This window comes from Gekko japonicus, unplaced genomic scaffold (assembly GCF_001447785.1).
Source record: "Gekko japonicus isolate JY-2015 unplaced genomic scaffold, Gekko_japonicus_V1.1 scaffold655, whole genome shotgun sequence".
Taxonomy (NCBI): domain Eukaryota; kingdom Metazoa; phylum Chordata; class Lepidosauria; order Squamata; family Gekkonidae; genus Gekko; species Gekko japonicus.
In genome coordinates, this window is record NW_015163107.1 from 544157 (window position 1) to 562062 (window position 17906).

Sequence of the window (17906 nt, forward strand, 5' to 3'; positions counted from 1 at the left end):
ATTCTGGTTATTGAAGACCAAACTAGTGGCACCTTGGAGACTATCAAAAGTGTTCATGAGTCAGAACTCACTTCATCAGATGTATGTCAGTCTCCAAGGTGCTACTGGACTCCTGGACTTAAGGGAATACACACACATACATATGTAAATTAGATATTGCACCCTTTTATAAGAAAACCAGTGTTAGATTATTCAGGTTAAACAGGAGACGTTGAGGTACAATGGTACGCTCTTCACTGACACCGGTAATCTAACCATTTAGATAAAAGGGCCTGGGATATTTCTACAAAATAATTTTGCCCTCAAATCCAATTGCACTGATAACAAAAAATAACTTTGCCTAACGAAAATAGGCAACTCATTGAACACCCTCAGTTGATGAACTCATGTACAGACTGAAATATAACCATGATTCTGCTTTGCCACTTCTTCATCCCTGAAATGGAAACACTGACACTGCAGTTGCAGGTAGCCGCATCGGTCCAAAACAAAATCCATAAATGAATGTCATGTAATACTTTGGTTAGTCCTAATGAAAGGTAACCAAGAAGAGTGTACAAGTTTTCAAGTTCTCCAGAACTGTCAGTTCAACATGCAGCCTATTAAGAGTTCTGGAAAACTTGAAAGCTTGCACACTATTTTCTTTTACTTTTGTTCCAATAGAAGATATTACATGGTTTTTTGCTTACAGACACTAAGGCTTCCCAAGACAAAGAAGTGCAATAAGATTTGGGACCAAAAAAGGATGGTGCACGAGGCACTCCCCCCACACTAAAATATAGTTTGCAACAGTAAAAATAAATTACTTTGGAGGTGATTAATATTGGAATATCAATGAACAATTCACAATGAATTAAAACCTCTGAAGCATCTTTGATTCAGCAACCTGCTCTGGAAACAGCCAATCACAAGTATTTTCAATATTCATAGTAGTCATATTTTTAAACAAACCTCTTCCAAACATCATTTTCCCCTTCAGATTTAGGTTTTGTAAACAGAAAAAGAGAAATGGTAAGTCCTTCCACAGAAGGATATATTCGATCATCAGCAAACACAGGAGAAACATGGGGAGAAGTCACAACTGCTCTGTTCTTATATTACACTTAATGTGCAATACACATACTTAATCACTGTCCGATTCTTCCTTGAATTTTGCTCTGATGGCTTGGCCATTCTGAAGTGGCATTTCCTCATAGTCACTCCTGCCAAAATACAAATTTTACAACATTTCAGACATAAGCAACACAAATTATAATTCTGAGAAAAGACGAGAAATTCATATCAATCAACTCTACATCATTCTAAAGTAGTGGTTCCCAACCTGTGGGCTGAGGACCCCTAGAGGCCAGGGAGTTATTTGCAAGGAGTCCACAAATCCATCCAGCTTGGGCCAGATTTCTGCCCCCCCCCCGGGGGGGGGGCTCACCTTCATAGCAACCATACCTAGAGATACATACTTGGGTTATCAGGTCTGGAGAGACACTTGAAAAACTCCTTACTGGTATTTTGGGATACATTCCAGATCTGGATGCACATTAGAAAATTCCAGTCAATACCACTATCCCAATCCCAAATATTTATGGTTGATTTTATTTATGTTAATTATAGTCTGCCTTTCTCACTAGGACTCAAGGTGGATTACAGAGTATTTCCAGAAATATTTGGGAATATCTGGAAATATGTGGGGCTGGTGTTTTATTTATTTATTTATTTATTCCTATTTCTATTCTGCCCTCCCCGCATGGCAGGCTCAGGGCAGCTCACAACAGGCTAAAATACAATAGATTAAATACAATAAAAACATAGATGCATCAACATTGCAACAATCTAAAATTCGAACAGTAATCAGATTTATATATAAAGTGTTGTAGGTATAGATGGTGGTGGCATCTCAGAGCAGTTTTAAGTGGTATGGTGTAGCTATGCAGGTATTGCTAGCTGTTCTTATTATTCTTAGTATGAGGGCCTTGGCTGTTCAGTTATTAGTAGTTCAGATGTTATCAATGTGTCAGTGGCGGCTCCTAATCAAAAGCCTGGTGGAAGAGCTCCATTTTACAGGCCCTGTAGAACTGTAGAAGGTTCCGCAGGGCCCTGATGTCTTCTAGGAGCTCATTCCACCAGTATGGAGCCGCCACTGAAAAGGCCCTGTCCCTGGTCGAAGCCAGTCTGGCATATTTTGGGCCACGGAGAGTCAGGCGATTTTGCGACCCTGACCTCAGTGCTCTCTGGGGGACATATGGAGAAAGGCGGTCCCTCAGGTAGGCAGGCCCCCGATCATATAGGGCTTTGAAGATCAATACCAGCACCTTGAAGCGAATCCAATATGCTATTGGCAGCCAGTGCAATGCCTTCAGCACAGGCTGGATATGCTCTCAAATTGAGAGGCCCATCAACAGCCTGGCTGCTGCATTTTGCACTAGCTGCAGCTTCCATATTTGGGACAAGGACAGCCCCATGTAGAGAGCATTACAGTAGTCTAATCTCAAGGAGACCATAGCGTGGATCACTGTTGCCAGGTCATTGCATTCGAGGAAGGGAACCAACTGCCTGATCAGCCAGAGATGGTAAAAGACTGCTTTGACAGTGGCTGCTACCTGGGCCTCTATTGTTAAGGCGGCATCCAGGAGCACTCCCAAACTCCTGACCCTCGGTGCTGGTACTAGTGGCGCCCCATCAAAGGTCGGTAGTGGGATCCCTACCCCTGACCCACTCCGACTCAGGCACGGGCCCTCCATCTTCGTCGGATTCTATTTCAATTGGCTCAGTCTAAGCCAGCCCGCCACAGCCTGCAGTGCCCGGTCCAGATCTTCTGAGGTAGAGTTGGACTGGCCGCCCAACAACATATATAGCTGGGTGTCATCTGCATATTGGTGACACCCTAGCCTATGCCTCTGAGCAATCTGGGCAAGGTAGCACATGTAGATGTTAAATAACATCAGGGATAGCACTACCCCTTGAGGGGCCCACAGATCAGCGAGTGCCTCCGGGACGTCTGATCTCCTAGCACCACCCTTTATCCCCAGCCTTGGAGAAAGGAGACAAGCCATTGCAAGGCAAACCCCTGAATCCCAGTGCTTGACCTGTGAAAGAGGCTTTTTGCAGGTTACCCAGGCAACTGGTGGCGGGAGGCAACTCTCACAGGCAAATGGGATCTCATGTTTGAGGGAGCTTCTGCTGGCATTCTCTTGTTTTTGACACTGGTTCTGTTAGGCTTGTGCTGCCACATTGGCCCTGGGTTCTGCTTGGCTTCTGGGGTTTGACAATGGTTCTACTGGGGTGGACGCCCTTCCCTTGCTTCAGTTCATTTGGCTTGGATTCTCTGATTTGACATTGCATGTGTTGGGGTGTGTCACATTGGTATGTGGATCTGCTGGTATTCTCTTGTTTGATACTGTTTCTGTTTCCACTGGGAGACATTTTGGCCAGTGGTTGCTTGCTCTTCTGTGTTTGGCTATTCTTTGTCCTGGAGAAACCATGGAATTTTCTGCCACAGAAAACAATGGAGGATGGCTGGGGGCACCTTGTTCACCAAGAGGTCCAATTCAGTTGAAACTCTGGGGTTCTTTAGAGGACAGGCTGCACCAGCTCCACCACAACTGTTGTGCCATCTGGTTGAAGAACTGCTCCTCCAGCCTCCCAGAAAGATTCCCCATTGAGAATAATGGACCCAAATAATTTTGCCCCCTTCCCCCCCCCCCAAAAAAGCAACTTCAAAAACTGAACCCGTATTGGAGACCAGTGTAATCTAGAATAATTATTCCATTTATGAAATTTGGATCCGAGAAATAATTTTTTTTCCTCTGGCACACATCCCTAGCCATGCCCCTCCCCAAATTCTGTCAGGCTGCCTATCAGTTGGGCTTCATCCACCAGCCAGCTTGCTGCAATGCAGCCACGCCACCCCAGTGGATCTAGCTGCTCTGAGTCTCCATCCAGGCAGGGCACTGGCCCAGTCGGGGCAGCGTGCCTACGCGTGAGTAGAATCACTCCAAGTGAGAGGCTCCCATTGCCTACCTCCTCCCACCTCCAGTGACAACTGGAAATGTTCATGCCTTGAATGGAAGCATGGGGCACAGTCTTTTAAGGAACCACTATTTGGCCAGCAGCTTCCTTGTGGGCCTGTCAGTTGGATTGTATCAGACTGTATCAGGCAGCCTTCAGGGATCAGGAGCTCCACTGGGATGCGGCATCTCCCTCTTGGTCACCCCAGGATAGCCCAGTTAAGTGCAAGAGAGGAGGGGCTGCCTCCAGGCAGTTCATGCAAGTTAAGTGAGCTCAGAGTCAAGAAAGCTTATGCTAGAATAAATTGTGTTACTTGTGAAAGTGCCACTAGACTTCTCATTTATTTTGCCACCAGGATTAGTAATCACTACTAGGGATGGGCATAGACCAGAACAACCGAGCTTTGTATAGGTTCGTGGGTTTCACAGACCACAGACCATGGATTTTCATAGACCTTTTTGTTTAATGGACCAATTTGTGCGGTTTGTGATGTAGTACAACAATCCCCACATGGTAGAGATGCCAAACTCATAGCGAGTCTCCAGCTGACTCTCCTCTACCTACCCTCCAAGTTTGGTGAAGATTGGATTTGGGGGGCTGAGTTATAGCCACCCAAAGCAAGTGCCCCCCAGGGAAGTGCTCTCTGGGGAAATCACAGCCACAGATTCAGGAGTGTGTCGAACAGACCCCTTGCAAGCTAGAGGCATCAGACTCACAGAGGACCTCCTGAGGATACCCCTCTGCCTGCCCTCCAACTTGTGTGCAGATTGGCTTTGGGGAAGGGGGAAAAGTTCCCTAGGGTCTAATGTGCAAAAGGTGGAGGATTGTGTTAAACGCCCCCCCTGCAAACTAGAGGGAAAGGGCAAAAAGACCCCTCATTGCCAATGTGCAAAGCGGTGGAGTGTATCAGACAGCCCCCCCCCCCCCCGAAGCTAGAAACATCAAACTCATGGCAGACCTCCCTGGGATGCCCCTCTACCTGTTCTCCAAGTTGTGTACAGATTGGCTTTGGCTTACAGCTCATCTCCAGATGCAATCTGCTCCCATAGAGCAGAATGTAAGCTGTCTTACTGGCAGTCAGAGCAGCCTATCAAGCTTTGGAGGGTCGTTATTGGCATTTTCAGGGCTGCAGAAAGGCTGTAGAAGAACATTCCCCCTGGTCACCTTGACAATTAATGAGGGTGGTCTGTTGAAAACATGAATGCACAGACTTGGGCAAATGGTCAACAAATTGACCCCTAGTCCATGATGAAATTAGGTCCATGGTCCATGGTACGTTGAGAGTTGGCATAATGAACTTCTCTTGATTTTTTTAAGCAACACCCTTTTTTCAAGTTATCCTAAATATAACATGCATGGTCCAGCTGGAAATGTGCGCTCGCCTCAGGTTCAGTAGAATGAGTGGTGTCAATGCTCCCTCTAAGCTGTGGAGTCTCGTGAGCAAAAATCCTACTTTGTGAGCTACTGGTGTTAAAGTTGTGAGCGAGCGATTTGGTTACTGCATAAATTAGTTTGCTCTGGAGCCATCCTTCCTGAGCTGAGACAAAAATGTGTGAGCCGGAGGCTAAAAAACCGTGAGCTAGCTCACACTAACTCAGCTTAGAGGGAACACTGGTGGTGGTGGTGGGAAAGTGCTGTCAAGTCACAGCTGACTTATAGCGACTTCGCGGGGTTTTCAAGACAAGAGGCAAACAAAGATGGTTTTTCCATTGCTTGCCTGTGTGGAGCAGCCTTAAGACTTCCTTAGTGGTGTCCCATCCAAGCACTAACCAGGGTCCATGCTGCTTAGCTGCCTAAACTTGTTGAGATCAGGCCAGCCTGGGCCTTCCAGGCCAGGGCAGAGAAAGGGTAGATGAAAGGAAAAGGGAATAAACACAATGCCCTAGACAAGAGCTGAGAATTCATTTACCTCTCCTACTTTCCACAGAATTACTACCATTTGTGTGCACACACATACATATCTTCCCTAACCTCCAAATATATTATGGTTGCAAACTGCATAAATATAACCTCCCAGGAGAGTGTGTCAATCTATCCAGATTGGGTCAGGTTTCTGCCCCCCCCTGGGGGGGGGCTCACCTTCATAGCAACCATACCTAGAGATACATACTTGGGTTATCAGGTCTAGAGAGACACTTGAAAAACTCCTACTTTGTGAGCTACTGGCGTTAAAGTTGTGAGCGAGCGATTTGGTTACTGCATAAATTAGTTTGCTCTGGAGCCATCCTTCCTGAGCTGAGACAAAAATGTGTGAGCCGGAGGCTAAAAAACCGTGAGCTAGCTCACACTAACTCAGCTTAGAGGGAACACTGGTGGTGGTGGTGGGAAAGTGCTGTCAAGTCACAGCTGACTTATAGCGACTTTGCGGGGTTTTCAAGACAAGAGGCAAACAAAAATGGTTTTCCCATTGCTTGCCTGTGTGGAGCAACCTTAAGACTTCCTTAGCGGTGTCCCACCCAAGCACTAACCAGGGTCCGTGCTGCTTAGCTGATTAAACTTGCTGAGAATCAGGCCAGCCTGGGCCTTCCAGGCCAGGGCAGAGGAAGCGTAGATGGAAGGAAAAGGGAATAAAGGGAATAAACACAATGCCCTAGACAAGAGCTGAGAATTCATTTACCTCTCCTACTTTCCACAGAATTACTACCATTTGTGTGCACACACATACATATCTTCCCTAACCTCCAAATATATTATGGTTGCAAACTGCATAAATATAACCTCCCAGGAGAGTGTGTCTTTACATTTACTTTGTATTTCATTGTCACAAATTCAAATAGTCTAAAATGGAGGGCTCTCAACAACAATTCTGGAGCACACAAACACAAGCAAAAGGAAAATACCTAGCAGGCAGATGGCTAGCCACCATCTGCACTTTTCTACATGTGTCATGGTTCCTCATCACAAAAATCACCCCTCCCAAAACCACATCATGCCTATATAGGGCAAAATTCACAGCATGGAAAACTAGCTTTAAAGCTTTCCGTGGGGGGGGGGGACAAAACTTGCTTGGGAAGTTCTCCCCCTTAATTAAGGTTTAAAGGCAGCTTTGCCCCTATCCAGTTACCTGGAAACCTTTTAGGTTTAGTTCCTTTCATGCCATATTACCACAGAGCTGGGGCTCTTAGAATTTCCTTTCATTATCGAACCCCCAGTGACAGAGCTGTCCTTTTAAAGTCCAAAGCTGACACAAAACCCCACTGATTTTATTTTGAAGACTAGGAGAATACAATTGATAGCTTTCATGTGTTACGTTACTTACCCATAAATCACATCATCGTCTGAGTCATTCAGCATGGAAAAGGCAGGATTGTCTTTCAACTGAGATTCTGAAAGGTTTTGCAGGAAGAAACACATTTAACAAACAAGAACTTTCCAACTCCTGGGGCTCCATCCATACAGTGTATCATATTGTTAGTGGTCTTCTCCTTCCTTTACTGTTGCCCAGCCCCCATTCCCCATTGATATACTATATCCTGTGGATCTGGTACACAATATGTTGTGGATCATCTGTGAACTGACATCAAACTTTTAAAACATACTCAGTTTCAAAACAATAAAACCTCGTAGATATAAGTTGTAAGAAGAAATTCAGGGTCAGATTACCATTTTTAACATGTTCCTAACTCCATACCTCTGTTTTAATCTCAAACACGTCTATTAAGAAAGCCACCAGAAAGCGTGAAACTCCCATCTAACTGATAACTTATTCCATTCTATCTTCCTGCTGTACATCTAAAGCATGGTGGGGAAATTAGCACCAACTAAAACCCAGCCCGACTCTTACACCATGCAGTTCAGAATACAGCAGTGAAGAAAACTGTTAAATTTAAAGGTGCAGATAGATGGTATGCCAGCTTCCACTATTAACACGGTCACTTTTTATTTCAACTTCTTTCATTGGGGGAGAATATATGCTTAAATCTCCCATTTATATCAGTAGAATATCAGCATCTATAAATGCTGGATAATTCCTATAATTTAAATTAAGTACAGAAAAATTGTATATGCTATTTTCTATTTCTTTCATAAAAAGATTAGGGATGGTTTATATGCCGCAGGATAATTTCATTCTCCTCTAGACTGTCTACAATGAAGGAAAAAGCTCTGGGTAAAAGGTAATGCAACAGAATTTAAATAACTAACATGCATAGAAAGGAGAACTCAGGACTCATTCTCAGTCAGTCATGGGATTCAGATCTGCTTTCCTCTGCTCAGATCTACAGCCATGTTTAATCTCATTTTTTAACATGTGACTTAATTTCTAGCTAACTCCAGTGCCACCTGTTCATGTAACACGTTCAGGTCATCCTACACGTCTAATGTTTGATGGACTGAAACAGTCAGTTTTCTTCTTCTGTACATACATGACAAAGCAACAGAAGAAGTGATATGTGGTGGCAGAACAGCAGAGAATGTGCACTTTACTCATTTTGCTACATGAAGCACCACTTGATACCAAAGTCTGCCCTGCTCATCCTATAGTTCCCTGAGTGTTTCAGGCAACGGTATGGAAGGTAACCTTTTCTGCAACAAAATAGTTCAAGAAGAAGCAACTGAGACTCACTTACCATACAGTGCATTTTTTGATGGTGAATACACAAAGGCTAATGTGTAGAGATAAAAGTTCAATAAGCCATAGAATGACAAGAACTCTGCAGGTGATAACAGTCAAGGATATAACACAAAACAGCTCCTGATGCTCATCTCTGAACTGCCGACTGAAAACCTGGACATGGCCCTCACCCAAATTAAGTATCTAGAAAACAATTAAAGGTGGCTCCACAACATAAGGGAAGCATCCAAAAAAACCTGGGAAAACCTGGCAGCTTTGCAAGTGAATTGGTCTGACATGTATTAAGATTCATATTATTATAATAAATCAAAAATCCATTGATTGCCCCAGGTACAAAACTATGCATAAATGGAAGCAGAGGATACTACACTTCATAGCCATAACAGCAACCGTGCATGGCAATGCCCCTGCATGACCACGTTTACACTGTGCACCAACTGTGGCCAACCTACCTACCATTCTGTGCTACCACTTTATTCTTCTGTGGCTGGAAGCAAAACTGGCCCTGCCCAGCAGGTGGAAATCAAGAGCACTTCCACAGCAAACTGGAACTGAAAAGGCATGTGTTACTCTAGCACTGGTGGTGCAAATACACTGCTGTGAACTGTTGACATTATGCTCTAAACCTCAAAGCTCTTTTGTGGTAGCTGAAATCACTGACACTTCCTCTAAGAAAGTGCACATTCCAATGTTTTTTGAGCCAGAAGGCAGCAGAATGCTTAAGCTGGTGATGCATGATGCACCAGAAAGCTATCCCCCTACACACATGCTAGACTCAGATAAATCACAAATGTATTTCTACGCACAGTGGTGTTTATTACTCCAGTGGTGTTTGCATCAAAACCAGACTCATTCCGTCAAACAGCCTGACTGAAACCTGAATCTAACAGGAGGACACAACAAAAGGATATAGTTATGATAATGAGTTGAAAGTTCAGCCACAAGATTGTCCTGTAAAACTTGTGCTCCAAATCGCAGATACAGTATAGCAATGCTGATGGATAGGGAGAGAGAAATTGAAGTATTACTCTACATTTTGTAATCAATTTTCAAATCAAGGTTCAATGGAACAGAATGCTAAAGTGTTATTCTTCCTGATTAAATCTATTATCAGTGAGCAGGAAATCCCCATACTTTGAAACACAGGTGCATTGACACATCCGGAAGAGGGTGGGGTTAAGGTAGAAAGCTGCAGATCCAAAGTCTTGTCTCCTGTGTTGTAGTGAACACATAAGGTAACAAAAGGGTGGGACAAAAAAAAACTTGCAGTGCACCATATCCTTAGGGGGTTCCACATACTGGCTTTCGAGCAAGTGAAACCTCTACATTTACCTTTTCAAGGACAGAAAACAACCGCACCACAAACTCTGAACTGCAGCATCACAAGATTTGGTGATGGTCAGTAACACGTACATCTTTTTGAAAACAAGTTAGTCAAGATGGAATCTATCAGCCACTATTAGCCATAACAGCAAACAGCAGTCTGAGTACAAGATGCTGGAATACTAAAATGGACTTGTATGCTTGCTCATGAGCTTTCTAGAGGCTTACAGCTGACTCTCATGGAAAAAGACAAAATCAGACTAGAAAAGATGGACCTTCATCTGATCCAGCAAGTAAGTTCGTATTGTTTTGTTTTTATTTCCTAATAACAGGCATCAATTAATCTACAGCTCAGAGAAGGACCTTAGGCAGAGTCTGCTTGCAGACGTTGCCTGTCAGTCCCTGGGGGCTGCAACCATGTCAGTCTCAAAGACACTGTTGTTCAGTCGCACAGTCGAGCAACCCCATGGACAAGATCACGCCAGGCCCTCCTGTCCTCCGCCGTCCTCCTCAAAGACACTACAAGCCTCCTTTTTTGGCATCTTCTGAAAAAGACTACCAGATTTACTAAGGAGTGAGCTTTTGTCAGCTAGTGTCTACATCGTCAGATACCTGAAGCGAACGCCAGTTCACAAAACCTTATGCTTTAGTAAATCTGGGGGGGGAGGCACATTTGAGAGATCAGGCATTGAACCACTATGAACAGAGTATGTGATCTTCCACTGAGCTACAGTTGCTCAATATTTGCCTTGAATGTACACTCAGCAGTGCACCATCTAATACAGAAGTGTCAAACTCATTTGTTAACGAGGGCTGGATCTGACATACATGTCACTTTGTCAGGCCAGGGCAGTGTGCCATAAAACGCAATGCCAGGTACTAGAGATACAAACTTTATAAAGGACAGTAGCTGGTAAGCTCGGAGTTGGTGTGCCCTCACTGCAAGGCCCCTGGGCTGGGGGAGGGGGTTGCACAGAAAAACCCGTATGGGTGGAATGGAGAGTCATAGGTGTAGCACTGGGCAGACACCCCCACATTGCCTGGAGAGGAGGGCAAACCCTTTCCCCAGCCTGCTCCTGCTGCCAATGCTGTGAGCCCGGGCTCCAGCACCGGATCCACAAGGCCGCACATGTAGCAGAGGCCCCAGGCTACCCAGTCACCAGTATAGCCAAAGACTGCTAGCACCAACCCCTGTGGCTGAAGGCTACTTAGTGTTCCATGGGTGAGGGAAGCCCAGCCGCCAAGTTGCACGCTTGGGGGCAGGAATAGGCCCCTGATGTGTGTACAAAACTGCCAAAGAATCCCCCCCATGGGCCAGCTGTCGCATTGGGGGGGGGGCGTGAATATGGTGGTGGTGCTGGCTGCCAACTGGCCCCAGCAGAGCATCCTCTGTGTTCCCCCACCACGTGCAAACACCAATTCCCCACAGCCATCTTGGACTGTATCCCCAGAGCTGCAGGTCCAGCTGAGAGGCGTGCCATCTCACCTTGGAACCCTGAGTCAGCATGAATGCAGCTGTGGTGGCTCCCAACTTACCAGTGAGTCTGCCACTGAAGCGAAGGGGTACTGCTTGACTGCTGCAGAGGAGGTTGTTCTGCAGTGCTGAAGCCACAATCAGAGTGACACTGGCCACTCCCCCCCCGCCACCTCCTGTTCCCTTCCCTCGCACCAGTTGCTTATGGGCTAGATAAGAGCCCTGGACAGGCTGCTTGCAGCCCCTGTGCCTTGTTAGACACCCCTGAGTTCTAATATTTGCTTTACTGGCAACATAAAATGGTTTTACGTGAATTGCAGCTTATTATATTCTATTTTTACCATCTTTTACACCCAAAGGTATATTACCAAGATGCCTTACTTACAAAAAAGAAGCCTCTTACCTAATTATAAGCACCACAAATGTCAATGCAGTCAAGAATTTTAGCCTGAGATCTAGAAAAAGGAAAACAAACAGTGCTGAAGCCACAATCAGAGTGACACCAGCCACTCACACCCCCCCGCTACCTCCTGTTCCCATCCCTCGCACCAGTTGCTTGTGGGCGAGATAAGAGCCCTAGACAGGCTGCTTGCAGCCCTTGTGCCTTGTTAGACACCCCTGAGTTTTAATATTTGCTTTACTGGCAACATAAAATGGTTTTACGTGAATTGCAGCTTATTATATTCTATTTTTACCATCTTTTACACCCAAAGGTATATTACCAAGATGCCTTACTTACAAAAAAGAAGCCTCTTACCTAATTATAAGCACCACAAATGTCAATGCAGTCAAGAATTTTAGCCTGAGATCTAGAAAAAGGAAAACAAAGAGTTATCTGAAACACCTGTCAGAAAAACACTTCATTATAGAAAAGGCAGGTTGTGAAGAAATGCACTGTCTCCTGGAGGGTTGGCAAACAGCAAAAGCCTTCCCTGTGCATTTTACCAGGGTTTTTTCCCCTCTAGTCAGAGGAGGAAGGCCGTTGGCTGGCACATCAGCTTACCTTCTTACAAATGGTAATGACCCTAGCAAGGAAGACAATGGGATGGTTAAGCCTTCCCCCTTTCCCAGGAAAGAAACAGAGTTTGAAGGGCTTTAGGCTAGACCAGCCCCAGATTCAATCTCCAGGAATGGGCTGGAGGAAATGCTTCTTTGACCTGGTGTAACCTGGTCAAAGGGGCAGAGACAGCAAGTTAATAAAACTTCCTTGTCAGAGGTAGTTGCTCTCTGTTTTCTTTGGGATGCTGAGCTGAACAGATCTCTTGTCTGAGGTTGGGAGCAGGCAGCCATTTTGGACCATGCAGCTGGCCTAAAGAGCTGGGAACAAGCTTTAAGGTAATGGAGGATCTTTAGAGAATTAGAACACCTAAGATAAAGAGCCTGTTCTATATTTTACCATCAGATAGGGCACATATAGCTGAGAGGTACAGAGGATTTGCATTTTACCCATTTCTTTTGTTCTTCCTCAATCTGGTGCAGTGCTAAAAATATGCTTGTAAACATTTTCTTTTTAATAAATATTTTAAACTGTCAATGCAAGGTGTGGTTCTCTGTACCACATAGACTCTGTTTTGAACATGCTGTTTTAAAAGGGAGCCCCAGGGGGAGGGGAAGGCAAGCAGTTGGCAACTGGCAATTCCCCCAGGGCACACAGAGCATTAAACTATCCCTGTGGTAGCCAGGCACTGGGCTAGTGGGAGACACTGAGACAAGGCCTCTGAGTTTGGAAAGGGAGCTGAGGGTACTGATCCCTTCAGTAGGAAATCCCTATATTAATCAGGTGGTGGTGGTCTATTCATGAGTAAAGGGAAAGCCCCTCCATGGAGCTGGGAATCCCCAAATAGGGCAGGGCAGAACAGGACATGCAGGCCAGAGTAGGCACGTTCTACCACACAGGTACAGAACACAACTTACCAACATAAGGCATGTTACGAAGTTCAGAGCATGCCCTGATTATTAGAAACATGAGGTACAAAATGTACACAGTTGCCACCACAAGGAAAAAGATTTTCATTCCCTGTGAAGAGAATATAAAACAAACTTTTATCAATTCATATTAATATTTACCAATGAATATTTCTTTACCTTACATCTTTATATTATAGAAATAGAAACTACCATCTATACAATCATGAATGTCTGGTCCATCTGTTCAGTGTAGCTAGGTAGAAAAGGATACAGCACTCTACTGAGGTGTGTATGTGATGGGGAAATCTAAAATGGCAGCTATGAATACTAAAAGCACAAAATATCACTACCACATCTAAGTTATTCTGTTCTCTGGATTGTTTGTACAACTCCTAAGAAGTCACAGGACGCAGAAGAAAAAGACACTTTCCCACAGGAGGTACCAAAAATCTGTGATGAAAATGTCTGAAAAGGTCAATGCCAAGATTGACATATTTGAAACATGAGCACAGACAGAACTCCACTAACTGTAGTTTAGTACATCTGTATCTGCCTCAAGAGCAGATACAGGCTGGATCTGTAGGGAGTCTTTCATTGATGGAAGGGCACTCTACCAGCAGAAAGGGTGAGGTGATTTTTGATGACTCCTCTGTTCCCACTGCAGGCCCCCACTTTATCCTTCAGGAGCAGCCATTTAGGGAACCCAGTGAACTGTCCTGGGAGAAGGGGGGTAGTAAAGTTCTGTCCCACCAGTGGAGCTCTGCCAATGGTACTTTGGATCCGAGCCCCATATGTTTGCAGTATGACACCTACTCTACATCCTAGTCAATGAACGCTTCCCAAACAAGCACGGTTTTGCAATGTTCACAAAATCTAGTACAGCTAGGGCTCTTGTGCATCCCTAGGCATACTGAGTTCCCTTGATCACAGCCAGCCGTGAAGAATGTCTTGAAATGCAAACTTGGGACACAGAATGCAACTATAAGGTTTTCAAAATATTTTTACAGAATATGCCTCTTCATAAATGGGAAAATATAACACAAAAACTCACAAAAATGTTTCCATACACTAAAGCTTTCAAGACTTCCCTACATATTTAGCCACATTTTCTTGGTCATCTCATTTTCTCTTAATCAAGTAATCTAATCCTGTGTTTTATTTTACTGCATAAACAAGACACTTCTACTGGATTTTAGAAACTACAAGTAGAATAAAATTAAAGATCTACTTTATGACTAACAAAAGTACATGTTGCAAAGTGGGCAACAACAGGACTTCATCAGGATTAGAGGATTTTGTTGAACATGGAAGTCCAATGACTACAAGAGGTAATGTGTCACATCAACAAATTCCTATTGTAGACATGATAATCACAGATTTAATGAAATCAAACTTCTATTCCTGAACTAAGATACAGAATTGTCACTACAGGTATAAAGACCCAATAAACAAGACACACACCCCAAAGGCATCATTCCATGAAAATTAAACTCCAACTAGAAAACAATCAATATTAAGTGGCAGAGTGCATCTTCCATTTAGCAACATGTTTTACACAAAGGAGTACAAGAGATGGCTGAAAGATTTCTTGGAAAGGGCACAATATTTTTCAGAGTCTGCTCTGCAAAGCACAGTTTACCACTAACTTACCTGAAAATGACTTGCATCGATCCCATACTGGTATGTTGGGTCATGGAGTTCATTGACACTTTGGGGACAAAAAAAGAACCCAACATCATGAATATAAGGAATTACATGTAGTAGTAAAATACTTCCATGGAGGATCAGGAAGGGAGGAGGAAGAGGCCAAAGACTTGGGACATAGGTGGCAAGTTTTTGGTTTTTAAGGACATTTAAAAAAAATAAAATACGCAGAAACAAAAAATCTAACATAAGACACACTTTAAACAAGTTATCAAGCATGTGTGTGCATTCAGACAGATTTAAATCTTCTGATAAGGCTGCCAACCTCCAGGTGGTGGCTGGAGATGCCCTGGGATTACAACTGATCTCCAGGCGACAGAGATCAGTTCATCTGGAGAAAACGGCCACTTTGGAAGGTGGACTCTTTGGCATTATACCCCATTCGAGTTCCTCCCCTCCCCCAAACCTGCCCTCCTCAGGGTCCACCTCCAAAATCTCCAGGTATTCCCCAACCTGGAGATGGCAACCCTATCTTCTGATGGTTGCCAGAACATTTCCTTCAAAGAGACAAGTAATTTATTTCTAATTAGAGTATGTAAGCATTAGTGCAATCATGCTTATTTACAAAAATGGAAAAAGTTGAACCCGTTCTGTCGTTGAACCATTAGGTATCTCCTTATAATGTAAATATATATCCCTGAAGACCAAAATCATTAGGTACCTTCCTGTGTTTTCTAAATGGTATCTACATTTCCATACAAGATTAAATTCAGGAAAAATTAAGATTGCTTTCTGAACTCTTCAGATCTTTGTAACATTTTACTAAAAGAGCCATACTGTAACCCAATATAAACCATGAGGGAATAGACCACCATCCACACTAACAGCATAAAAGGATGCAAATCCTATAGAAGGTTATCTGAAGATCATTAAAAGTCACATTTTGCCTTCACCACCATTAGAGAACAATTCCTTTTTGACATAGACCAATCACATTCTGGCTGGATTTTATCTTAATTATGAAGTAAAATTAAAGTATTACTAGGATAACTACTAGCAATGCATTTTCCAAATCAGAGAAGGACAGAGAGAAAGTGCATCCATTTAATTTGCCCAAGGGTGAATCCATGGGTGAACTCCTGGGTCCAAATTCAAGTTTTACACAAGCAATCTTATTCATGCAAAACAATATATCTTTATCCATACATTTTCAAAGTCAGCTTGTATGCTGGCTAGACAATAAAGACAGAACTACACACTCAAATAATATAATAGCTATTAAAAAAGCACAGCAAGATAAAGAAACTAGCAATGAACAACAGCACTTTCCTCAAATGATGAAGGTTACTAAACCTTGTGGTGTGATTAATAAAAATTGCTGGGTATGTTGTTATTAACTTGAAACACTGAAGACAAGCATACAATGAAAGACTCAAAATCTTGGTCATATGTTAACAGAAGGACAATCCACAGAACACACACACACCCGCCGCCAAGTTGTCTTAACATCTACTGGTGTGCATAATACCACCCATTTGAGAAATGACTCTAACAGTGAAACAAAGGAGAAAAATCTAAAAGTAAAAAAAGAATCTTTCTTCAGGGCTGGAACATTAATGACAAACAGAGGAACTGCAGACTACAAATCTTTCCATTGAAAAACTACTTTGCTTATTCAGGAGTAACTGGTGAATAGAGAGGACAAAAAGAAGTGAAGGAAACTTACGTCTGCCATATTCCTAATGTAACAGAAGCCAACCATAGAAGACCAACAATAAAAACCTTTGGAAAATAAAACGTTAAGCACCTCCTTTCTCCCTAAAACAAAACAAAAAAGATTAAGATTACTGAACGTTTTTCTGGTATACATTTTCTGTACTGTGAAATATTACTTGATTTATCTTTAAAAGACAGCAATATCACTCTGTGTGTATGTGTGTGTATTTGCCATCAAGTCACAGCTGACTTATGGTGACCTCATAAGGTTTTCAAGGCAAGGGACGTTCAGAGGTGGTTTCGCATTGCCTAGCTCCATGACATGACCCTGATATTCATAAGAACATAAGAGATGCCAATGTTGGATCAGGCCAAAGGCCCATCCAGTCCAACACTCTGTATCACACAGTGGCCAGAAATACCAGTGCCATCAGGAGGTCCACCAGTGGGGCCAGGACATTAGAAGCCCTCCCACTGTTGACCCCCCCCCCCAAGCACCAAGAGGACAGAGCATCACTTGCCCCAGAGCCCCTAGCTATACCTTGTGGCTAATAGCCACTGATGGACTTCTGCTCCATATGCTTATCTAATACCCTTTTGAAGCCGTCCATGCTTGTAGCCACCACCACTTCCTGTGGCAGTGAATTCCATGTGTTAATCACTCTTTGGGTGAAGAAGTACTTCCTTCTATCCGTTCTAACCCGACCGCTCAGCAATTTCATGGAGTGCCCACGAGTTCTTGTATTGTGAGAAAGGGAGAACAGTACCTCTTTCTCTACCTGCTCTATCCCATGCATAATCTTATAAACCTCAATCATGTCACCCCTCAATCGTCGTTTCTCTTGGACTTCCGGTTTGTGGATCAGTGATGGCAGTTGTTCTCCCCGGACCTTGGGGGAGCGACTCGCACACCAGCGGTATGGAGGGGTGCTACCTCAAGTAGCACCCACACGGAGCCTTTATGATAGGCTCCAGGCCATAGGGCTTTTGAGTGGCAGCCTCTTTGATGGCTAAATGCCGGAGAATTGAGGCTTCCCTCCGCCCTGACGGTCCTGCCGCTGTGTGGCCCTCGGGCACAAGCTGATTCGACTGGGACAAGCGCTGGAGATCGAGCGGAATATCAATTACTGTGATCAAGGTCAGAGAAATGACCGACAATGAACGTGAGTTCAAAATAAGTGGAATATTTTAAAAGCAAACTACCCCCCCCCATGGGAAAAGCGGAGCGCAAAGAGGGATGCCTCTTATGCGAACGGACAGATAAGC

The 17906-nt window shown here is 43.9% G+C and overlaps 1 protein-coding gene across 1 annotated transcript in view; it reads right to left on the reverse strand.

The window, feature by feature from the left end:
* Positions 1 to 1072: 1072 nt before the first annotated feature.
* Positions 1073 to 17906, reverse strand: part of TMEM181 (transmembrane protein 181) — a 39062-nt gene continuing 22228 nt past the window's right edge. Inside the window, exons 10-17 of the mRNA XM_015406792.1 lie at positions 16651 to 16742; positions 14931 to 14988; positions 13287 to 13389; positions 12130 to 12181; positions 9487 to 9569; positions 8571 to 8660; positions 7262 to 7328; positions 1073 to 1202 (exon numbers count right to left, since the gene is read on the reverse strand). Of these exons, the coding sequence (XP_015262278.1) occupies positions 1124 to 1202; positions 7262 to 7328; positions 8571 to 8660; positions 9487 to 9569; positions 12130 to 12181; positions 13287 to 13389; positions 14931 to 14988; positions 16651 to 16742 (624 nt within the window). The 3' untranslated portion in view covers positions 1073 to 1123. The remainder of the gene's footprint in view (positions 1203 to 7261; positions 7329 to 8570; positions 8661 to 9486; positions 9570 to 12129; positions 12182 to 13286; positions 13390 to 14930; positions 14989 to 16650; positions 16743 to 17906) is intronic.